At 41.0% G+C, this 26,055-nt stretch overlaps 1 protein-coding gene across 2 annotated transcripts in view; it reads left to right on the top strand.

Moving 5' to 3' along the window:
• NRXN1 (neurexin 1) overlaps positions 1-26,055 on the top strand; it is a 2,509,029-nt gene that overhangs the window by 1,235,902 nt on the left and 1,247,072 nt on the right. For both annotated transcript variants that reach the window (XM_029593411.1, XM_029593405.1), the window contains 3 exons: positions 6,927-7,049; positions 13,574-13,955; positions 24,142-24,332. In XM_029593411.1, coding sequence (XP_029449271.1) covers positions 6,927-7,049; positions 13,574-13,955; positions 24,142-24,332 — 696 coding nt within the window. The remainder of the gene's footprint in view (positions 1-6,926; positions 7,050-13,573; positions 13,956-24,141; positions 24,333-26,055) is intronic.

Below are 26,055 nucleotides of genomic sequence, written 5' to 3'. Positions count from 1 at the left end.
TCCTGAATCCAAGCGTTTGCCTTGTCTAGAGTCTTCAGAGTCTTTGTTGCTGGTTCAAGTCTTTGGAAGTCCTTACTAGTTCTGAGTCTGAGTTTGGAGTTGCTGAGTCCGGAGTCTGAGTCTGAGTTCCTAGTCTGAGTTCCTGAGTCCTGTACCTGGTCTTCGGAGTTCTTGTTCCAGCTTCCACCTTTTTCCAAGTCCTTGAGTTCATTGCCTGCGCCACTATAGGCAAGGTACGTGACCAGCCCCATTGTTATCTCGGGTATGCTCTAGCACCAGTCTCCCTCAGAGCTTTTGTCTAGTTCCAAGTCCTGAGCCTTTGTCATGTTCCAAGTCCAGGGCCTATGTCTTGTTCTAAGTCCTGAGCCTTCATTATGTTCCAAGTCCTGAGCATTCATCTGCCTCATGCATAAACAACTTCCAAGTGGCAGTATGAAAGGGTTTTCAAGTGGCTGGAGGGCTACCCCAGAGACCAGCATTGTATTGTTGGGTCACAGTTTCTGGTGTGTGTTGGATGTCAAAGTTCTAAACCAAGAGTCTTCCTGTTCCAAGTCAAAAGAGTATTCCTGTTTCAGCCAGCCCATGCCCATATGTATTTGCCTGCCAGCAGCTTGGACCATGACCAGCCCGAGGTTATGCAGGTTGCATCATTGGCACCAGAGCTTACACTCTTGAGTGCCCATATGCATTTGCAAAATCAATTCCCACAATATTGTGGCGTCCCTCTGCACATCCCTATCATCCCCATGTACATATAAGGATCTCATATAGTCACAATATCTTCACCCATACAATACAATATTAAACATCTCAAACTTTACAATCTATCCCACAGATAACAATGCCTTTCCCAAACTCTGATCAACAAGGATTTCTCTAATTCAATATATAAATCCATATGTAGTTCCTATTAGTTAGGCTAGACAAAACAAATAATATTATAAAAATTAGTACAAAACATGTATTGTCATCCCCATGTATATATAAGGATCTCATATAGTCACAATATCTTCACCCATACAATACAATATTAAACATCTCAAACTTTACAATCTATCCCACAGATAACAATGCCTTTCCCAAACTCTGATCAACAAGGATTTCTCTAATTCAATATGTAAATCCATATGTAGTTCCCGATAAGCACCTCTTGTTTCACCACAAAATTGTGGCTTCCTCAGGGGAAATCTGTGAAATTCAAAAATGGCAAGACATAACATATTGGGTAGCCTAACATATGCTCATCAAAAACACTTAAAAATTATTATAGGAGGCTCACCACCATTTCAATACTAAAGGGAAATAGAATATTACATATAAGCAAGCAGCTATTGCACTTGGCAATTTCTATCTATCAAGCTATTTTTTTCTTTTCTATCTGAAGCATATAACATCATATAGTCAGGCAGTTAGCTTCTGCTTTTGCCCACACCTTGTAAGATAGAAATACATAGACAGACAAACATAAACTCAGCAGCTATTGCAGGAAGTTCCTGGTATTGGGGAGAGGGGACTCAGTAAGTAATATAGACTTTAATTTAGCTAGTTTGAAATGTCATGCTGGAATATCAGAACTGTCATTAGGAATTTGACGAGAACAGACAGAGTTCAGCATATTGCAGGAAGATTTCTCAACAACTAGCCACAAAAGCAAAATAATGATGATCAAATATGGTCTGATACTGAACTGACTGTTAGCAAGATGTCCTTGCCATCCAGTCGGATCTGAAATGAACACTAGCCAATTAAAGGCCTGACAATTAACTGCAGATGTTGCAGGGCATCCCCTGATTTGCAGCACCCAATCATAGCATGACAGCAAACTCAGTCATATCCAATCAGGTATTTGAAAGGCCTGGCCACAAGATTCCAATCAAACAGGTTTCTATGAACTTGAGAGATGTTCATCACTAAATGCCAGCTACTCACAAATCAGATGTCTACATTGACAGGCTAAACGCCTGGGCTCACAGTTTTAAATGATCACATATAAAACTGTGAGCCCAGGAGTTCCAATTAGGAAGATTGTACCAGGTAACAAGAAGAGAGCAAAAGACTTTGCAGATAACTGAAACTTACCCTGCTAAAGACTTCAATTAGTAATGACTTTTGAAGCTGCTGAAATTCAGGTGATAGATGGGGTACACAGTTTTCTGTTTAGGTTTGTCTGATCAGCCACACAATCGGGCGGATTTTCAAAGCCCTGCTCATGTAAATCCACCCGGATTTATGCGAGCAGGGCCTTGCACGCCGGCGCGCCTATTTTCCATAGGCCGCCGGCGTGCGCAGAACCCCGGGACGCGCGTAGGTCCTGGGGTTTTCGGAAGGGGGTGTGTCAGGGGTGGGGCCGAACGATGCGGCGTTTCGGGGGCGGGCCAGGGGGCGTGGTTTCGGGCCGGGGCATTCCAGGGGCGTGGCCGCGCCCTCCGGAACCGCCCCCGGGTCCGGTCTCGGCGCGCTAGCGGCCCGCTGGCGCGCATGGATTTACGTCTCCCTCCGGGAGGCGTAAATCCATGGATAAAGGTGTGGGGGGGGTTTAGATAGGGCCGGGGGGTGGGTTAGGTAGAGGAAGGGAGGGGAAGGTGAGGGGAGGGCGAAAGAGCGTTCCCTCCGAGGCCGCTCCGATTTCGGAGCGGCCTCGGAGGGAACGGAGGCAGGCTGCGCGGCTTGGCGCGCGCCGGCTGCCCAAAATCGGCAGCCTTGCGCGCACTGATCCAGGATTTTAGAAGATATGCACGGCTATGCGCGTATCTTATAAAATCCAGCGTACTTTTGTTTGCGCCTGCTGTGCAAACAAAAGTACGCTATCGCGCAGTTTTTCAAAATCTACCCCAATGTGAATAATGACTGTGAGAAGCTTGAATAATAAACATTGTATAATTCCATTATCATTTCCTCATCATTTTGGATCTGTTAGAGAGGGTCCAGTTTATTACCAAGAAATTCCCAAAGAAAATAGGAAGCAGTACTGCTAGTTGGTAATAGTTTATAACTTTTTCCCATGTCATATTTTCTAAAACATTCCCCCTTATACTCTGTAAGACTTAATATATGTTAAAAGTTAACAACATCATAGCCTGTTTCATCCATACTTTCCATCATTATGCATTTGTGGTTATTTGTTTAGAATTCTTCCTGCAATGTGCGAAGGTCTGTCTGGTCTAAAATTAGCATTTACCCCCATGTAAATTAGGGAGTATCATATGCAAATGTAACTTTACAGGATCCATAGGAAATAGTATGTTAGACAGTCTTCTTCTGCTATTTCCATGGATTTGGTAAAGGCAAAAATGTAACATCTGCCTTACTACCATGGCCACACTACTGAGGGTACATGTCACCATTCCCTTTGTAATTATTTCTGCCCATATAACACATAAGTTGCACAGTGAAACTATTTTAGCATGGGCTTCATTGCATAAACCTGTAAATGCTTATAACAAATTCAGTAGCTAGTATAGGGAACGATGGGATTTTCCCATTCCAGGATCAATTTTCAAACTATCTGTATTAGGACAAAGACCACATGTTCTTGTTACCCAGGGACAGTTGCATTGAAACTTGCTGCTGGTTCAGAGTGTGTGCAGACACCGATGCCTGCTTTTTTTGTAGATACATTTTTTTGTTGGTGAAGTAGGCACAAATATTTGAAAATGCATCCATTTTATTTTCTCCAGAAAGCAATTCTTCCACACTTGTACATTTAGCTATGTTCCCAGGACACATTTAGGTAATAACCAGAAAATATCCACCATAAACATTTACAGCATATACTCTTGATTCAGGGAAATTCAGAGTTATGCAAATAATCTCTTTGAGACAGAACCAAACATCCTTCAAGGTCAGAATGAATATCTAGTTGCAGCATGAGAAAAGTGCTGTGAGCTGAATGCCTTTAGATGTTTGGCTCAGTAAGTTTGCAGAACTGTAAAAAAGGAAGCAAAGTGGCTGTGACTTCTCATTCTGAAGACTTTACATAGAAAACAATCTGGTACCCCATTGTTATTTTGCTGAATATATCTCAGGCAGACACATTCTCATTTATGTCTTGAAAAGGAGGTGGTTTTGTAGTTGCTTTTCAACTAAGAAAAAGATGGATGCTGTTTGCTGATGAATAGAGTAGAAAATAAAGGGGCAGTGATCGCTATCTGTGTGCTGGAATGTGGTTTGAGTGACGTGGTAGATCAGATTTGTCAACTGAAATGCTGAGTCGTTTTTGAAAATTTCCCCTTGAGATGCTAAGCCCCATTGCTGGCACAGCTGGCTGACATTTTGCAGTTGAATTCCAGTGGTGCTACCCAAAGTTTGGTGGAGGCCCTGCTAGGAGCAAAGCACAAGTGATAACCTTCCTCTAGGAAGGCTAGAAAGCTGTAGGATTGACTGACTAGATGAAATAATGGAAGCTTGCCATCAGAGCACAATTTTCAAAGTCATTTGCTCTGGGGAAATTTGGCTATCTCCAAATTGCCTTCAGCCAGTTCTCCTAAAAGTTCTCACAGGATTGCACAGCATGCATAATTTAAGCCTGCTTAAAAGAAAGCTCTCCTGGGGGCATGTTTTGGGTGGATAGATTGTACTTTCAAATCTACACATGATACAGTAGTTTCCTCAGGTATTTTACCCACAGAAACAGCAGGTACAACGTTTTTAGGTCCTTAGTCCCTGTGGACAGTTTTCAAGGGGAAAGAATATAGCTACAAGATCCAGACTTTGCACCTAGGCAGACAATGTGAATATTGCCCCCTTGGGGCCTGAATTTCAAAAGCATTTGCATGCATGAAACAAGGTTTTATGTTCATAAATGGGCTTGTAGAAGGGTACCCCGGGGAAAGTTATGTCCTATAAAAGTGCATGCAGAATTGGTTCCACATGTACTGATCCGCACATTGGAAAGAGGCATTCTGGAGCGGAGCGAAGTTAGAGAGGGAAAAACATTGTCACGCCTACATTCAGTTTTCAAAAGGATGCTTGCAAATCTATAAGCATGCATTTACACCTGCTAGCAAGCATGGCATCCCGCACACACCTGCTAATTTTCAAAGCTGACTTATGCATATGAGTCTGCTTTGAAAATTCAGCCTAAAGGCTACATATACTTTGTACATGCCGAATTTATCCCCAAATGTGCTGTTATAAAATTGCCCTCTTAATGTACATATCATTGCCCTTCCTTAAATGTAAATAGTATAATTGCACAGTGCAAAATTTCTTTAAGAATTTCAAGAAAGCTCTTTTCTTTGTAATAAATTTTAAGAGGTTTTTTTTGGCATTTAAAAATTGAAATGCTAATTTCTGTACTGATATTAAGGCAGAGTTTAACAGAATTAGTGTCACTGCTGTGTTTTACTTCAAAGATTTTATTTATCTATGAGACTACTGATATTTGTACAAACTTTTCTTTTTTTTTTTATGTGTATTAATTATTTTAATTTTTCAGTTATCCACAAAGTATGAGTTATGCCTTTCCATTCCATATCTTGTCTTGCCAGAATATCAAAATAACTTCCATGAGAGAATGAAATTCTAATTCCATGCTTAGGAGTTTGATATTTTTGAAACATTCAAGGTGTAGCATTCCATCAGAACTATTCTGTAAATAGAGGACAAAAGCTGCAGAATACAGTAACATTTACAATAGCTTAGTTTAAATACTAAGGCTGTTCTTCCATTTTTTGTCTACAACAAAATTGCTAAGTAACCCACAGTGTGCAAAATTACAGACAGAGCATGGAGCTGGGTCTCCTTTACTCTTATTCTTTTACTGAGTAATGAAATATAGGGAGTATAGAAAGTACATGCTGACTAGTCCTAATTTTCAAAACGGATTTACAAGTGCAAGAACACTTTGAAAATGAACAGGGGACCCTGCACAGCTTACACGTGCACATGTATGCTGACTTGATGAGAGCAAGTATAAATGCTGACGCATTACACGCATACTTAAAAAAATCCAAAATATGACTGTAAATGGTCTCCCTGCCCCTATTCCAGCCCCCAGGAACACCTCTTTTAAGTGGGTGCAAAATTGTTTTTATTCTCACAGGGCGGTTTTCAGAAACCCATGTATGTTTGTAAAACTATGTTTTGCCCTCATAAATGTTTTTGTTTTTTTTAAACCAGCTCTATAAAGAGAGTGAATAGAAGGAGGAGGACAAATTTCAAAGCCATCTAGGTGCATTAAAATGGACTAAATTGCCTAGATTGCCCTGTCTGAATATTGCCCTCCTCTGCCTGGTTTCCATGGCATGTGTACTTTCAGCCACTGGGAAAAAGAAATAGTCTGTGTGCTTGACATTTTCAAAAGCGCCTACACTATTTTACCCTCCTCTGCCACCCACCAAAATAACAGCCACAAAGTATGTTTAGCATGCAGCCTCTGCACACATTTTGAAAGACAAACTACCCAGCTGGAGTACCTTAAATGCGCTAAAAGCACCCATGCACATTTCACTACATGGGACATTTGCAGGTTTAATACGCCATGAAAGCAATACGAGAGAGTACAATATTCAGGTTTAAAATGTGGCCTGGAGCCTTCTTCTGCATACTGTGTGTTTGTACAGTACTTCAAAAAATGAGCAGAATTTCAGATTTTAATAGGAGTGCTTCAAATCCTGTAAGTAAAATAAAAATGTGTAAAGAAGGAAAACATTTAACTATCAATTTGTATGCACAGGTATGAGTTTACCAAATGATATTGGGTGTGCCTACTTATGCCAACCTGATCTAAACATCTTCTTTGTCAACTAATTGGTCCTTAGTTTTGTTTTTCTTCTCAATAGTTTTCTGCTTTTGATTTTCATTAATTTCCATATTGTTTTCCTACTCCCATCACCCCTCTCTCTTTCTATCCTTCTCTCCCTTTGTGCGGCTCACATGTTGACTCATTTAAAGATTCTGTAATGACTGTTTGGCATATCCTACAGGCAAGGGTCCAGAGACACTTTTTGCTGGCTATAACCTCAATGATAATGAATGGCATACGGTGCGTGTGGTTCGTCGAGGAAAAAGTTTAAAGTTAATGGTGGATGACCAACAGGCTATGACAGGTACAGTAGTGTACAATTTTTATTTCTCTCACCTTCACCAAAACATATCACAACCACTGCTATTGATTAAAAGGTATGCCAAAGTGTGAATAGTTATACAAGGTGGTCTATTCAAGCTATGTCGGGTCAGAAGCAACTTTTGGTCATTTCTGTGTACCACTGTTCCACACCTTCCTAGGATACAAGGGCTTAGCTGAGAGCTGTGGGCCCATCGTGCACCCCATGAGGCTTCTGGATTCTTCTGAAATGATAGAAAACTTGCTTTGGACATTTTTGGTGCCTCCAGCAATAAACCACACAGCCATACAGGTTTGGGGGTTGCTCCAGGATAAAAGGTTTCCTGAAGTACCTGTGAAATGGTAACAGTTTGGTAGAACGTATACCTTCTTCTGGTAACACTCAGTAAAAAAAAATCCTTTCACAGGCTCACAGTTCATAACTAGCAATTTCTCAACTCCTGCAGATCCTTGCTCTGTATCCCAGACCCATCTCTGGATACTCTTTAGAAATCTCCCCAAATATGAGAATCCCTTTTTTTGGTACCTGAATGAAGCTGGTGATTTCTCCTTTTTCCCTTGGAAAATACTGGCAGTTGCCTTGCACACAAATGAAATCATCTCTTATTCCTGAGTTTTCTCCTCTGAGAGTCCACGAGAAGGAGTCATTGCCACCTCTCTCCTGGTGCAGAACTTCATTCATAGCAGACCATACACCTTCTTGGAGACTGGATTACTCCAAGGTGCATCTCCAGCATTTCACCAACACCACACTTTGAATAACTCCCCAAAAGAGCAAGAACAACTTGGATACGGTTCCCCTCCAAAAAGGAATCTTCTTAGCCTCTGGCTCAGAGCATTTCCTGGATGCTCCAAGCACCTAAAGTTCCCTCCCCAGAGTCCCAGGCACTCTGACCATGATCCCTGGACTCCTTACCCGAAGACCAGAAGGAAAGACCAAAGAACTTTCTGGGTTCCTTCACAATATTGAATCCTCTAAACTACCAGCCGCGTCTCAATTCAGCAGTATCTGAAATTTCACTACGCATCCTCTCTGACATCAATGCTATGTATCTGTGAAGACACAAACCTCACTAGTAAGGGACAATCTATGACCCCCTTACATTTATAAGGCTAAAAGTATTATCAGTAAGGTGAAGATTACTCTTTACTGTACTTAAAATGTACTCATTTGGTTTTATCTAGCAAGTTACCAAGACTAACTGACTTCCTGACTTGAAATCTCAATATTTTTTATTTATGTATATATGTATGTATTTATTTATTTATTTATGGCTTTTCTTTACCGACATTCGTCTGGACATCATGCCAGTTTACATCAAACAAGGGGGAAACAATGTAGTGAAATAAGTTACAAAAAACAGGGAACTTAAAAACTGGGAGATGCGAATGAAGATATACATTTAGGAGAAAATAGAGGCATAAGTACTTTATTGAAAACTAAAACAATATCATTTTCAACGCCCCTAAATCAGAAAATCTACTTGCTAAATTTATATATTTTGTAGTATTTTGCTATGTTATTTTGATTAGCAAATGTGAGAGATACAAGTAACTCAATGCCTGGCCAGCTTCCTGATGGGTCACAAACTAGAACCTTCCAGGGCTTTAATGTTTTTGAAGCCTTACATCATTTTGCTTAAACATGGTTCATAGTGTGTCATTGTAAAATGTCATATATTTTTTTAATTACAATAAAAGAGTACAAACTACCTGTAGATCATTAGTTCCATTTTAATGTACAGTATAGGCATTATGCTATTCACCTTGTCTGTTACAGGCATGGATAGTCATTGCCCACTAAGCCAGGATTCTTCTTGGCAAGATTCTGCAGTGGTTTGCCATTGACTTCTGCAGCCCATAGCAGTTGGTATTACTTAGTAGCTCAACATCCAAGTGTTAACCAGGACTGATCCTGCTTAGCTTTTAAGATCTGATAAGATTAGGCTCACACAGGGCAGTATGGTTGATAAAGGGTTAATATACTGTAAGTCCTGGGGGAAAAGAAACCTCAATGTTAATCTCACAAAATATTTATTGGGTGTATACTAGCATCCAAATCCAAAGAAGCCCAAACACTGAAAACCATGTAAAAATCTTGATAATCATATGGATTGCTGTCTAAGTTGATACATACACATGTTTAAACAATGGAAATGTCCAAATATCTCATGTTCCTGGTTAAAAAAATACTACAATGAATAAAAGTCACTTTTAAAAGAAGTTTTGACACCACAAAGGTTCCTTGACACTACAGCTCCTGCTAAAGTTTTTCCGTATGCACATTCTGAAAAAGTTAGTGTGCATGCTAAAATACCAATTAATGGGCAATGCACAAAAAGTTTTTTGTGAGCCCGCTAAATTGCAGCCACTATCGCAGGCAGGAAAAAAAATGGGTGTAAGCAAAACCAAAAACTGTAGTGTGTACACACTGTGTCACAAAATTGCCCATACCAACCAAATCTCAAAGTGAATGGGCCAGAAAGCATTTGGAATTTAATCACCCCAACCCACCATCAAAACCATCCCAACCCCCAATGCAGACCCCAATCCCCTCATCAAGACTGCCCCCATATCTAAACCCCTAACCCTTAAGTAAGATCCCAACCTTCAATCAAGATCCTAACTCCCAGATCCAATCAATACCCCCTCCTACCATTCAGGCTGTAACTCCTGAATAAGACCCTGATCCACTGCTCCAGGTCCTGTGCTCCAATCTCCACTCAAGGACCTGGACAAATGTTTTCAGTCTGCAGGGCGGCAACCACAGAAATGAAATCTGTAAACCGATCAATCTCTATTCTTCTGAAATGACAGAATCAGGTGAAATCCACCCAATGCTATTATTTATATAATGCTGGAATGTATCTAATGGAAGTTATAAACTCATAAAGAGAAATCAGTTTTTCCCTCTTTAGAAAGCCCTACATGGAATATTGGGTCTTATCAACTGCAAGACGATGTGTAATATGAAACACTTAAACATAATTATGTAGTGAATACTGTGACATGCATATTACTTCACTGCAGTACCTCCAGTGGGTAAGAAAGTGTTTTATAAACAATAAGCAGTGATGGACATTTAAATTAAATTAATCTCCCACTAAAGTACATAAAGTACTGGCAGTTAATACTGTCTCTAGAAATGACTGAAACAAATATAGTGCATTTGTTAAAGATGCTATTTTCATGATAATTTAAGAAAAGAAATAGAAGATTCAAACATTTGAAATAGCTGCAATTATAAAATTAGACACTCCAAAAGGAGTAGCCTCTGGTATGCCACTCAATGAGAGTGAAAGAAAATATTCTGTTTATTCCCACAGCCTGTTCAATTAACATTAAAGAAAAACATAGTGGATTCTCCCCAAGTTGGATTAACCTTAATACAATGAAAGCATACAACATTATTGATCCCCATACCCAATCAAGATTTTAGGTTACCCATGAGATATATTTGCATAGATTGGAGACCCAGTATAAGCAAATTATGAGGACAGATATTGGAACCTCGGGCACATACCTCTGAAACTATCTTTTATTCATTGATATGTGGTAGCACTTATATCTTATCTTAGAGGGAGAATCAGAGATCATATCTAAAATGTTAAATCAGGAGCCTCTAACCTATGGCCTGAAGACCAAATGTAGCCCTTAGGTGAATTTCATCTAGCCTCTGCAACAGTAGCAGAAGGAGTCTGCTCTGGTCTACATCAGCAATGCGACAAGAAGCTTGATCTGGCCTGCAGTGGCGACAGTAGGTGCTCATTATGCTGCTACTGTCAACTCAGATACTTGAAGTCAGAAGAACAAGTGGCAGCACATTAGAGGGGCATGGACGGAGCATGCCTGTGCAAGACCATCACTGATTGGCTGTGTTATTCATTGCTAGTGTTAGTGCTTCTTATGCAAGTGGAGTCACTGGGCCTAAGATAAGAGGAGAAGCTTCAGTACAGCCATATGGATTTTTGGGTTGTTCTGGAGGGCAGTGCAGCCCTTGGAGATGAAGGCATTGGTAATACTGAGCTGATCATCGTGATGGGCTACCAGGGAAAGCCCACTAAGGATGGTGATTCCTAGATCTCCCAACCATGCTTCCAACTTTTCAGATTTGTGAGGAAGGGGTCATGGACATCATCCCCTAAGAATGCAGGCTTTGGAGGCACAGAATACAAAAATCCTCATCATCACTATCCAGTTACCAAGATGGAGGTTCTCTCCCAGGATTGGGATCTCCAGAAAGGATTATTCGCTCATGAACCTGACATGTTGCAAAAGAGGGGAGTGAGTGGAGGGGAAAAGGGATGGAGAAGGATGAGGAAGAGGAAGGATGTAGTGCAGAAATGAGATTGTATGAGGGAAGGTGAGTGAGAGAGAGTGCACCACACACACACACACGCATACAAACTCTCCATCCCACCATCAATAGGGCAGGTATTGGGGAAGGGGGAGGCAGGGGGCAAGGTTGCTGGGGGTGTGGCAGAATGGCCAACTTTGGAGAAATCTAGAAACATTATTACCGACACTCTATCTGCCACATTTTAGACCCCTGGGAATACTGGCCCCTGCCTCCCCCTTTCTCCAGGATTTCAAATCAGTGAAAGAGCCAGAAATAGTCCTCTCCTCAAACATTTCTCAGCAAAGAATTGTGAGGATCTCTCTCCCCCCTCTCCTTTCAGCTCAACAAACCCTGAGGAGGATGCCCTCCAGCCCTCATAATGATTTGAAATGTCTCATGTGGCCCTTCTCTTGAAAGTTTTGGGGACCCCTGCATTAAACGATTAATCAAAAGAAATGAGAAGAGGCAGCCCAGTGAGTGTAGCCACAGTGCTGTGTGCCGCGCCGCAAAGAAGCCCGGGTTCGATTCCCGGCTCAGGTCTTCTGACTCCCATGTTGGCAAAGGATGGGGACACTGCAGAGTCGGCAATCACAGCCCCTTGGGGAGAGTGTGCGCCATAGTAATCGTACAGCGGCTGGATTTAGGGACCGTGATTACAGGAGCATGGCATGCAGCTGAAATGACTAAACTGAATTTGGGAGAGGATATACAATTTTGGAAAAAAATCCCTGGGTGGTTGGCAGGTAAGGTTTATAGCATCATATCCCAGCCCTGGATCTAATTGATCTGGAAACCCAAAGGAGCAGGAAGAAACTGTCAATTGGAAAAAAAAAAAACAAATACAAAGAAATGTGAGTAAACCCTAAGCTGAACCACTAAAAATGTTCCAACTGCTGTGGGCTAACTGCAAGGACAATCTGGAACTTTAGAATGATGTGCGCCAGCGTTGCACACCCTTTGTATGCTAGGAACTGGTTAGAGACTTTCCTTAAATGAAATGGATGGGCTGCAGTGCTTTACTGCTTTATGGGGCAGGGGGTCCCCACCAGAAAACCAAAGGGGAAGAGGATAGACTAATCTCATGGGGCAGCCCTGCAGCTGGCCTGTGTCTTTTTAAGGAAATAATTAGCCAGTTTAAGAAATCTGTTCTCTGAAAAACAAAAGTTGTGCTCATTTGAAAAAAAAAAACCAAAAACTGTTTTCAAACTTCCCGTTTCCCTCCCAGCCAACCAACGGTATTGTCCTCGGGAAAGGCAAATACTTCTTTCTCCCTCTCCCTCCCAGCTAGCCACCAGCTGATCATTGAAAAAAATCTCTCCCTCTCACTTTCCTGCCCCCCCACCCCCAGTCAGCCATCAGTCATTTAAAAAAATGAATAAGAAATCACTCCCTCCCTTTCTCCTGCTAGCCAGCAATGCTACTCCTTCCTTACCCCTTGGACTTTTTTTTCCCCCCAGTTGGAGCCAGTCCCAAGGTTTGATCTCTGGGAAGAGAGCAGCTGCAGCAAAATGCTAAGGAGCTTGCATGCAAGTGGCTCGGCGTCTACTCTGATGTCAGGCCCTGCGCTGGCCCCATCCATTCCCGGTGGGGCCTGAGAGTGGAGCGGACTCTGACTCGGTGTCATGCTGGTTCATGAAATGGGACCTCAGGATCAGCCCCAATTGAAAATGAAAGGTCTACAAGGTGGGGGGGGGGGGGGGGAAGAGTTAGGAAAAGTCTCAGTATGGCACGTGCAGTGGCTGAACAGGTCTTGCTTCCTCCTCATCCTCCTGCAATGACCATTGCGCCACAGACTGGCAGAAATGATGCTGGGGACCAGTGCCAGTGCATGGACCAGTGGTTGAGAAACACCGATCTACACTATGCCACTAATCATTGTTAAATGGCCGACAAAGGTCACTGTGTCTTGAGATCATGCTTTTCTGGGATAAAATGGTCGAATCTATATAATCCTTTGAGAGAAATATAGAGAGGTGGGCATGATAGAACAAAAAAGGCCCTTTATTTTAATTGCTGGGTCATTTATACTGTGAAAGCACATTGTGAAAGGTTTACATTTGTAGTCTAGTATCACATAATTCATTGTTTCATCTAGAGACATTAGATTTGAAAATGGTTCATATTTCTAAATTTCTTGCACTAAATATATTTGTTTGTTTTTATTTAAGGTCAAATGGCTGGTGACCACACGAGGCTAGAATTCCATAACATCGAAACTGGCATAATAACAGAACGCCGTTATCTGTCCGTAGTCCCTTCCAATTTCATTGGCCATTTACAAAGCTTGACATTCAATGGCATGGCATACATCGATTTGTGCAAAAATGGGGACATAGCATATTGTGAACTAAATGCCAGATTTGGCTTCAGAAATATCATAGCAGACCCAGTCACCTTTAAGACAAAAGCAAGCTATGTTGCACTGGCCACACTGCAAGCCTACACATCGATGCACCTTTTCTTCCAGTTCAAGACCACATCACCGGATGGGCTCATATTGTATAACAGTGGAGATGGAAATGACTTCATTGTTGTAGAGTTAGTAAAAGGGTAAGTACAGTAGCAAAAGAAGAAATAAATTCTGTTGTAAGGGACAATTAAATCTGGTTAGAGTACCAACATCATTATTGGCCTGACATAGATAAACGAAAACCTAAAAAAAAAATGGAAGGTGAGTTGTTAACTCTTTCAAGAGCATTAATTGGTTGTTTATTGAATCCATTCACTGAGAGGACAGACGTACTCATTGCTGCATTACATAAAAGGGAAGTTGATGTTCAAAGGACATGTCCAGTTGACTTCTGCAGTTATTCAGACAGAACCTGAAATGTAAATATTTCCCCTGCTCCCTGACTAAATTTTGATTGGGCAACTCATTGCTTGGACAAAACGTACCTGGGTAAAAAGAGGCAGAGCTGAGTACATTCCTGGGGCACAGTTTCCCTTGTCCGGGCTGCACTGATCTTCAGCTGTGTTTGGACAAAGTTAACTGAGTAAGACTGGTGAGATAAATATCTTCCCTCAAATTGTCCAAACAGCTTTATCCAGGTACACTAAGCAGAACACTTATCCTGATAAATTCCATTGAATATCTGGCTAAAGCTATCTGGTAACTTCACCTTCATATCTTTCCTGTTCACTGGCTTACTTGATAGAGGCCTATCTGTTTATTTTACAAGATATGCTTTCCAAGAATTTTGTTAATTTTGTCAAATATATGTTCACAGTACTCTCCATGATGGCTAATAACAATTGATGCAAATAATTCTCAATTGGCCAATCCAGTCAGCTCAATTGTCTTCCTGTCTGGTTTTCAATCACTGAGTAGATGAGCATATAATGTCCTATGCTAAAACCAACATCAGATCCCCTCTCATCTCTGCCATGTCTTTTACCCAACCTCTCATCCCTTTTATTTTTTTTTTTACCATACCATCTCGATTTGTCCCAAGACTGTTTATATTCTGTTACAATGCTTGCCTCCAGCACCTATTCTGGCGGGCCATTCCAGGCATTGTTGTCAGCATGTACAGAGGAGAAATTACTTGAGTACTAATGCAAGGAGAATAGATTAGGCAATGCAACCGAATGGACTACCCTCCAGTATAATTCAATAGCCGGTGCCAGTGTAAGGGTTTGCAGCCGCCCTAGGTGGTGATGTCATCATGATGTCATATTATCTCTCTCTCTATCTCTCTCTCTTCTGATCCTTATCTCCTTCTCACCCAACCCGAGAAACACACCTACAGCTCCATCACCATTCAACAAACACGCAATCTCGCCCTACCCTCCCGCCCCCACGGGTACCTCTCCACCTTCCTTGCATTTCAAAACTACCGCCCTTCAGTCAGACTACTGCACCCTGCCCACACCTGGCACCCTTGGTGGCCACCTAGTATACCTAATGGTCCCGCCAGCTCTGCCAATAGCTCAAGGAAGTGCTGACTGCTCCCCTCTCAGCTCTGTTTAACTTGTCTTTAGGGACTGGGAGAGGGAGGAGCAAATGGAAAAAAGAGCGTAGGTAACTAAAGACCTATCCATCTAACTTCAACAGTTTGCAAAACTACAGAAATACACCTATAGAAAAATATAGTGCAATAACTTGAAACAAGAAGATTGCAGGGCTCCCGAAGTCAAGGTTTCACTAAAAGAAGATCCTGTGAAATTAACTAGATTAAGTTTTTTGGTTAAAAAAAAGTGATTGATCATGTAGGATTAGTGGATGTTTCTCAGCTGCACTTCAGCAAAGCTTTTAACATTGTTCAGCAGAGAAAACTGATAAACAAACTAGTCAGTATGGATTCAGACAGAAAGTTGTTCTCTAGGTGAGGAAATGGCTAAGCAACAGATCTCAGAATGGTGGTCAATGGTGGCAAAGGTAAGGTGACCAATTGGCTTCCTTGGGACATGGTGCTAGGATCAGTCCTTTTCAATATTGTTATGGCACTATAGAAGAACTTAAGGGAACGGTATGCTTATTTGCAGATGACGCAAATAACTGTAACAGAATAGACATACCAAGCTTGAGTATGGCTGAAGTTCACCCGAATTTTCAAGGCAGACTTATGCATCTAAGTCTGTTTGGAAAATGTGTGGTTTGTTTGGAGCAGATGTAATTTTCTGCATGTACATTTATGCCCATATGTTTGAAAATCAAAAGTATATGTGAAAATCCTTTCGGTGCCCTGACTTCCACCTACTGGAATGCCTCTCGTGTGTGCAGATAAAAGCACGTGCAAAATCTGATTTGCACTTCCCTTTACCCACAGAACCCATCCCCAACTTGCTTTTCAATTTACACACAAAAACAGAATTTTATGCACATAAAGTGTTTTCTACTGGGCAGGCTGGAACAAAACAAAAGGAGGAACTGTTAAAAAAGAATGGTCAAGAGTTTACAAGCTGTGCTTCAAAGCAAAAAAAAAAAAAAACAAACCATAAAATAATGCATCTGGGACACAAAAATCCATTAGACACTTGTGAATTAGAAGGACAAAATTGGTAACTGCTGAACAGGAAGGAGACTTATCAGTAATCATCTGAGGTGACCGGAATGCATAAATGCTGATCTCCAGAGAGTCACAAAATTCAGTCTAATCTTCTAAAATTGGTTCTGATTCTAATTTTCTCATCATGTACATTATTGCTCCTTGTTCGGCTTACACAGTAGCCTTGTATGCCCTCAGTACCATGGCTGCTAGAAGTTCATAAAATGCAAAACTCTTTCTTTCCACAGCCTGCCATCATAGAACATTGCTTCCACATTGCTTTTAACATGTTTAGTGAATCACTGTTCTGGGTCACTTGGATTTCTCAAACAAATACATTTATGGCCAGACCCTGTAATCCACCACCATCTACCACTAGTTGTCCCTAAGTTCCAGTCTAAATAATTCAACCATGTGAGCCTTCTATCCCTCTCGGCCTCCACCACCTGGAGAGCTGGGATTGGTAGCCTTTGCCTATTTTACCCTGCCATTTTGCCATTCAGGGTGTGGCTAGGGTTAGTCTTTGGTTAGAAACAGAGCAATAAGGGTGTCTGGTTTTCCCTGCCTCATCAGGCTTTTGCTTTTTGAAGAGGACCACCTCAGTGCGGTCCCTGACAGAGGGTCCCCCTCTTCTTAGTGGCAGCAAGATAGACTTTTTTTCCGGAACCCTTCTGGGACTCCCATACCAGGACTGAAGACCAGTGAGCCCGTTCTCTCCTTGAATGTGGCAAACACCTGTGACAGGCTTGGCTGTGTGAGATGGTTCATGGCCAGAAGATATTTATTTTTGAGAAGGGACTGTGTTTAAGGGACTTGTTCCTTTGGGGAAGGTCATCCTTGCTGGCTGTACTCATAGGACAGGGGCTGAAGACCAGTGAACCCGTTCACCCACTGAATGTAGCAAGCACCTCTGGCAGTAAAACACCAGTCGAGGAAGATTTTGAATTAAAGAATGTATTTCTCGTTTGGTGTGAGAAGGTTTTTTTAGCCACTCCTCTTTACTAGGAGCCAGGCTGGTACAGTAGGTTCTCAATTCATAAGACTTTTCTACACGAGGAGTCACCATTTAAAACAACTAAGGAGATGAAGTAATACCTGGAGAGTTCCATCTGGCTCTCCATCTACATGGGACCAGGTCACAGGGCTGGGTGTTCGAGAATGAGCGGGGGTTTCAGGTAGGACTGTTTTTCAGAATTTGAGGGGACCCCTTTCATAGGCTTCCTGGTAGGCCACTGGAAGAGCATTTGTGCACATAAATATCACCGTGGGAAGCTCTGCCCAAATTGCTGAAGTAAAGGACACCTACCCAAGAGAGACACCCATGTCTATACCATATTCATCTGTAACTTCATATTTATGGATAATATGGATTTTAATTTTGACTTTTAACAAATCAGTAAATTATAATTTAACCCCAGTACCTTGTTCTGCCTGATTTGTCCCATGCCACAGAGGGGAGGCAGACCAGGTGTATTGCAACACGCATCAAAACTACCGGCCTCCCCGCTCGTCACCAGCGGAATTCAATTCCACTTGTGATGCTGCAGCTATCACCACACACAGGGAATAACAGACAGACCACTGTCTGGGCCATACGTGAGAGCTTCCTCCCCTAAAAAGAGTCCGTCCTGGAATAGAGAGTTTGATCCTAGGACTGAATCGCTGGCCAGAACAGCCCCTAAGAAGATAAATAAGTTTGTGTGTGCTTGGGATTAAAACTCCACTAAGGGTTACACATCAGGCCTGATGAAACCATGTACATTTGTAAATCAAACCTAGTTTTATTAAAATCTTTTTTTTTTCAAATGCAAAGGGAAATGTTGCATGAAGGTTTGATGCCTTCATAGAAAAAAAGAATAGGATGGGAAACGCTTATTGCAAAGCTAATCTAGCCTTGCCCATTTTCTTTCCCTTCAGTGAATGATTACTACACCAGTGCTGGGGAGGGCCACCCAAGACTTGCCTGGACTGGGGTAGGCCATGCTGAACTTGTGGGAGGAAGGGGTAATAGCACAGGCCCCATTATCCAGTGGTTAGCACACGGTTGCTGCTGCAGCAGATCCCCACCCCCCTCTCCCCTCCCCAGTGATGTGTGCACTGACAGCTCTCTCGCACAATGCTCCCTCCACTTCTGATGCCATGCTGACACAGGCACGGTGCCCTGCAGGGCTGGTCACCCTTCCAAAGATGTCTGCCCACAAATTTTGCATTGTTTCTCCCATTGATTTTAATCGGAAACAAAGAATGCTTTTCATCTGAAGCAAACCAAATGAATGTTTGTGACCTTTGAAATAAATAAGTTAAGTGAAACAAAATGTTTGCCTCTGCGCATCCATAATATCTGCCTGTTCGTTTAATTTTGTTAGCCCTGTCATGCCAGGGTGCTCGAAACTAGTTCTGGGGAAGGGGGAAGAAGAATACGAGAGAGGACCGAGGGCTCAAAAAAAGAAGGTACGACTAGGGTAGCAGCCTTGTGCCAAGGCGTGGAAGACCCAGGGATTTGACGGAGAATGGCCCATAAAGACAACCGGAGGGTTGAAATGAATTCCACTGATGACGAGAGGGGAGGCTGGTAGTTTTGATGGGTGTGGTAATACACCTGGTCTGCCTCCCCTCTGTGACATCTCACATTCATCATGGCACCACTGACCAGAGGTGAGATCTTGAATACTGCTGTGACAGTCATCAATGTAAATATTGTGCTGTTCAATTTCTCCCCTTCCATCCCAAGTTTATTTTCCTTGTTTTTTGTAACTTTCCCTCTCCCTTTTTCTGATTCACTGTATTTAAAGTTCAAGGTTCTTATTGAAAATATTGTTTTTTACGTTACGTTATGCTTTACACTCCTTGTTATTTGTAAACCGGGTTGATGTGATGCCTATCATGAAACTCGGTATAACAAAAACAATAAATAAATAAATAAATAACTCTCAAGGTCAGGAAAGGGTACAGACCATAGGTGAGCATAAGCACCAAATTAAATTCCCTTCTTAGGTATCTAATAAAAGAATGCAGCCACTATAATCCAACATAAGAACATTAGACTTGCCATACTGGGTCATCAAGCCCAATATCTTGTTTTCAAAAGTGGCTAAGCCAGGTCAGAAGTACCTGGCAGGATCCCAAGGGGCAGGAGGTTTTCTGCAACTCTACCTTAATAATGGTTAATGGACATTTCCTGCAAGAGCTTGTCCAAACCTTTTAAATGCAGCTACACCAATGGCTTTCATCACATCCTCTGGCAATGAATTCTAGAGCTTAATTATGCACTGAGTAAAAAAAAATATGTTCTCTTATTATTTTTAAATGTATGACCTAGTAATGTCATTGTGTGTCCCCTGGTCTTTATAATTTTCAAAAGAGTAAACAACTGATTAACGTTTATTCATTCCATTCCACTCATTATTTTATAGACCTCTATCTTAGCTCCCCTCAGCCATCTCTTCAAGCTGAAGACTCCTAACCTTTTTAGCCTTTCTTCATAGGGGAATTATTCCATCCCCTTTATCCTTTTGGTCTCCCTTCTCTGTAGCTTTTCTAATTCTGCTATATCTTTTTTGAGATGTGTTGACCAGAAATGCACACTGTACTCAAGATGAGGTCACACCATGGAGCGATACAGAGGCATTATGATATTCTCTGTTTTATTCTCCATTCCTTTCCTAATAATCCCTAGTGTTCTATTTGTTTTCTTGACTGCTGCTGCTGCACACTGAGCAGAAGATGTCAATGTATTCTCAATGATTACACCTAGATCCTTTTTCTGAGTGGTGACTCCTAACGTGGAACCTTGCATTATGTAGCTATAATTTGGGTTTATTTTCCCTAAGTGCATCACTTTGTACTTGGCCACATTAAATTTAATTTGCCATTTGCATACCCAGTCTCCCAGTTTTTCAATGTCCTCATGCAATTTTTTACAATCCATTTGCAATTTAACAACTTTGAATAATTTTGTGTCATCGGTAAATTTGATCACCTTACTTGTTGTTCCTATTTCCAGGTCATTTATAAATATATTAAAAAGCAGTGGTCCCAGAACAGATCCCTGAGGCACACCACTATTCACCTTTTTCCATTTGGAAAATTTAACATTTAGCTCTACTCTCTGTTTTCTATCTTTTAACCAGTTGGCAATCCACAATAGGACACTGCCCCCTTTCCCATGGCTTTTTAATTTCCTAAGAAGTCTCTCATGAGGGACTTTGTCAAATGCTTTCTGGAAATTCAGATACACTGTATCAACTGGCTTACCTTTACCAACATGTTTATTTATGCCTTAAAAAAAAAAAGTAGCAATTTTGTAAGGCAAGACTTCCCTTGGCTATATCCATTAAACTGTGCTTATCTATATGTTCAGCAAATTTTGTTCTTTATGATACATTCTACCAATATGATATTGTCCAATTTAATTGTGTGTGTCTCTCTCTAAAGTCTAACACTGGGCAACAATGAAAGTATTACTGACCTAAAAAGGTCCTACTCTATAGTATCTTGACGTGCTGAACACGAATATGACTATGAAAAGTTTTTATTGGCTCTCGTTTTGAAGATATTTAATATAGTTCACTTTCAATGTTTAGTCATGTAAATTTATCCAGTAGGACTGTAAATAAGCCTAGAATGATGTAATATTGCATCATATTGCATAATACCATCATGCACACATCATCCAGAGTTTATTACATCATTTTCTGATACAATGCAGTTCTACTGCCATGCTGCTGCTGAGTAAGCTGACGTCAGCAGTGTACTATATGAAGCCCAGTCAGAAAGGGTGAGCATTTGAAATATTCATGCTGGCTGACTACTGCTGGACACTCTGCAGAGATGCTCTCGAACAGGTGTACAAGAGATAAGCAAAGAAATCTAAGACATAGGGCCTCATTTTCCAATATTGCATTGGTAACGCATTAGGGGGCGTTTCCCATGCAAATGAGGCTTTTTTTGTGCAGCGGGGAAACATCACGTGCGGCGATGTTTTTCACGGTGCACAACCAAAGAATCATCGCACTGCTCAAAACAGGCTGTTCCATGAAAGGTTATCGTGGTTCACGACAGCCTGTTTGTGTGTGTGTGAGAGAGAGAGAGAGAGAGAGAGAGAGAGAGAGAGAGAGAGAGAGAGAGAGAGAGAGAGAGACTGAGACTTGCTATAGTGTCTACTCCCTAGACAGGTATTTGTATCCCTATGAGAGGCCCACCTAGTAACTCGAGGTGGGGATTAGGTAAGAGTGTAGGGGGTTGGGGCCACTTTCACATTCAACGTGAGACGTACGAACAGAACAGTGGTCTCTTCTGCAGATTTGAAGGCCTTCGGAGTGAGGAAACTCACTCCAAGATGAGATTTGGACAATGTTCTCTCCACCTAGCTTGTTGTTGCCCAGGTAGAGTGTCCATCAAGCTAGGTGGAGAGAACATTGCCCAAATCTCATCTTGGAGTGAGTTTCCTCACTCCGAAGGCCTTCAAATCTGCACAAGAGACCACTGTTCTGTTCGTACGTCTCACGTTGAATGTGAAAGTGGCCCACCTCGAGTTACTAGGTGGGCCTCTCATAGGGATACAAATACCTGTCTAGGGAGTAGACACTATAGCAAGTCTCTCTCTCTCTCTCTCTCTCTCTCTCTCTCTCTCTCTCTCTCTCTCTCTCTCTCTCTCTCTCTCTCTCTCTCTCTCTCTCAAGCTGTTGTGGACTGCAATAAACCTTTACTGGCCTCTAGTGCACAATGTAATGCAAATGAAAGGGTTGTAGCTATTAGCCGTGATAATGCTGTTTTGCGGCACACGATAACTGTTTCCCGCTTTACATATGCTCCACCCCATGAATACCAAATTATGCATTTGCAAATCGCGTTAACGGCTGTTAGCGTGATTTGCGAATTTATCTCCCGCGGTAACTCCTTGGAAAATGACCCCCATAGTCTATGACTTCATTTTTCAAACAGTATTAACCGTAGGTCTCCTACTATTGGCATACAATTCAAGATGTAATTATATTATTGCATATTACAAAAAAACTAGAGCCAATTTTCACAGTCACATTCATGTTTAGCACATGGAAATGTATAAGAATTGACTAATTTCATTTCCGTAACATGACTTTTGTGAAAATTTGTTGCCCAGTGTTATTATATAATGTTGTCTTATTTAGTTATGGGTACTACCCACTAATGTTTCAGAGGACCAGTTTAGTGTGTTTACTAAGCCATTATGGAGTAATTTCATAAGAGCCCACATACATTTCTGGGCTGTTCTATTCCTAAGTTACACCAATTCTTAAAGCAAACTTATGCATATAAAGTTTTCTTTCAAAATTATCCCACAAAAACTACCCACACAAAAGTTCAACCTGCTACATTGCACGGCAAAAGTTTTAGGGGAACTTTAGGTGCATGTTTTTCAAAAATGAATAATATTGTACAGAAACATAAACCCTTTTCACCCCTAGAACTTCTCTTGTTGATGCACGCTCACACTGGGTATACACATGCAATTTTATGAACGTACTGGCCAGGCAATTTTCAAACAGGCCATTGCTGCTGCTAAAGCCCTGTTTTATTCACAGAAGTCCCGTTGAAAATGACCCTCCCTATGCATTACATGATATTATTTCTGTGCACATTAAGCTTTAGCTCACATGCCCCATGTATGCTTCCTTTTTCTCATATAGCACCATGAGGTTTACAACTATTATTGTAAATGACCTCTACTCCTATCATATATTTAATTCAGTCAACCATTACTATAGGAGGTAAATTTTCCAATGTTTAGTCAGGATCTGCAAGCATAGAACGTGTTTTATTTGTTAGATTTCTGTGATCTGAAAGTACATGCATACTGCAAGCCACATTAAAAATATGCACTCCACAGAAAGTTTCTTGGGTGTGGCTAGACACTGCATGCATATTTCAAAACCTGTGCACTGTAGGCATTCTGCTAATGTATGTGCTTTATGTCTTTGTTCAACACCATATACACACATATTTTTAATCACATAAAAATGTTGGGGGGCAATATTGAGCCACTGCGTGGATGGCAAAGTTAGCCAGATAAACTTATTCAGTTAACGTGGTTGAGAAATTCAGTGGTACGGGTGTGCCACTGAATATACCCAGCTATAGCACAGTTAGCTATACATATTTATCTGGCTAACTTGAGGACTGCTCTCAGGCAGTCCAAGCTATCCAGATAACACTGCAAACTGGAGTGATCGGGGAAACTTACTTCTATCCCAAAATACTCCCAGAATACCCCCAAGTTATCAAAATAAGTTTTATTCTGTCAAGTCCGTAGCTACTATGCTCAGGTAATTCAGAGGCATTGAGAGAGATGGGAAATTCAAAAACAAAGGTTTGTCTGGCTTACATTCCAACTTAGCCATATAAAGCTTTTAGAATATGGACCTCCTCATATTCAAACACAATGTATAGTTGTACCTTGTGATAGATAATCAGCTGACTGTGTGCAGGCTGAAAAATATACAAATACTTTTGTTGATAGGCATCCAATTGAAAAGCACCCCGTGCTGCGAGCTCTACGTACTAAGCAAATGGGAGAAAAACCTTTAGTACATATGTCTGTCATTTGTATGTTGCTTATATTTTCCTGCTTTTTTTGTTCTGTTAAGTAGGTTAGGGATGTACTCTATAAAAAAAACCTGTATATGACTATAATTTGTAACCCACTGCAAGAGCATTAGATGTGTGAGTCAGTACAGAAAATAATAGTTTCTTCTTTTTTTCTCTCCTAGATACCTGCATTATGTGTTTGACTTGGGTAATGGTGCCAACCTTATCAAAGGCAGTTCAAACAGACCTTTGAACGACCATCACTGGCACAATGTAATGATATCAAGAGACACCAATAATCTGCATACGGTAAAGATTGACACGAAAATTACTACGCAAAGCACAGCAGGAGCCAGAAACTTAGATCTTAAAAGTAAGTATAAAAAGGGTATTGTAAAAGTGATGGAATAATAATTTGCTGAATAATAATAATGTTCTGAAATTATTGGAAGTGTGTAGGGCAACCTCACAGCATTAGATTGGCACACAATAGTACAGGATCGAGGCCTAACAACATTTTCTAACTTTTCATACTCATTTTCTTGGTCTAAGTACATTGTCATGAGATCAGGATAGTCAGAAAAATGGAAAATATGGACGCAATGGCAAAGAAATTACAAATGTAGTTAGTTCACCAATAGGGCATCTAAAGTGTTTTTATGTATAAAAGGGTCACAGTTTCCAGTGGGGAAAGTGACAGTATCCCTTTTAAAGCAACTTTTGCATGGAATTCTTTACTCGTTAAAAATAGGGAAAGATTGATACCATATTTTGAGATGTTAAATGATAAAGTACAAGAGGCTTTCGGGTCAGTTCGGTGGTTCAGTGGCAGAGCTACTTGCTTCCATGCAGGAGACCTAGGTTTGATTAAGTGATCTGGCTTCTTCTCCTTAGGTTAGCTCCAGAGGCAGTATTCATGGCCTCTGTGAGGGAGGAAGTACAGCAACCATTCAGCTTTTCAACTACTGGACAGATTCAAAGTACACACATACCAGGTTTCTGATAAATTTATGGTTTGTGGCCCATAGACAATTTTTTTTTTAATCATTTCACTCTCATTTGACAGTGACAGGGGAAGACTGTAAATGATTTAGGGGCCTATGTAGTAAACCTTTTTCCCAAACAAACAAAATGAGAGAAAAATCTTAGGGTCTGATTTAAAAAGGTGGTTTTATTTTTTTCATCATCTATGTCTAAAAGTAATTTTAAAAGGAACATGCACGTGTATTGGCGCACCAGCGGAGAGATGCTGCAATTTTAAATTATGCTCGCAACTATGTGCTATAAGTTCAAGTACCCTCCCACATGTATTTTGGCTAGGGCTTTAATAGCTTTTACATGTGTATGCGGGTGGATTTTAAAACATGCTTGCAGGGAGATAAAAACAGTTTTTGAAAGTAGTCTACCAGTTTGTCCAGTTCAAACTGAGGTCTTCAAGACTCCTCTGGTTCTTCATCCTGCAAGCCCCCGCCCACACACACACACTCAACCCCAAACCCTCAAGCGGTGCTAAACGCTCTAAAACGTGAGATCTCCAGACTTGCTCCTCATCAGGACCAAAAGTAAAATTATGCAGATAACCAGTCGACCGCGCCATGGTCAGCTTTTTAAAAATGCAAATTTACATGTGGTCTTAGCCTTGCCCTGGAAAGCCCATTCCCTGCCCCTTTTCCACCCTTTCTTGACGATTATTTATTTTATTTTATTTATTGATTTTTATATACCGATGTTCGTAAACACACATCACATCGGTTTACAGTTTGCTATCAAATGCACAGTTAAGAACATATAGAAAAACTTAAAATAAATAAATAATAAATAAATTTGTGTTTCCAAAAATAAGAAAATAGGCATAAATACATAAAATTCATAATAAAATCAAAATAAAAGTATATTAAATGCTTGGAAAGAACATTTAAAATTACTAGAAACAAGAAGATGTTAAAATAGAAACTCGTGCTATACAGTTATGGAAAGGCTTGTTGAAATAGCCATGTACTTCGCATCTTCTTAAAAAAGTGCATTGCTCATGCGAGGCTGGTATACACACGTATGTGGCCTTTTTTGCATGAGCAATGCTTTTAAAATCAAACCGT

This window comes from Rhinatrema bivittatum, chromosome 3, assembly GCF_901001135.1.
Source record: "Rhinatrema bivittatum chromosome 3, aRhiBiv1.1, whole genome shotgun sequence".
NCBI classification, from domain to species: domain Eukaryota; kingdom Metazoa; phylum Chordata; class Amphibia; order Gymnophiona; family Rhinatrematidae; genus Rhinatrema; species Rhinatrema bivittatum.
The sequence above is the reverse complement of the archived record's forward strand: the minus strand, read 5'-3'. Positions and strand labels throughout refer to the sequence as shown.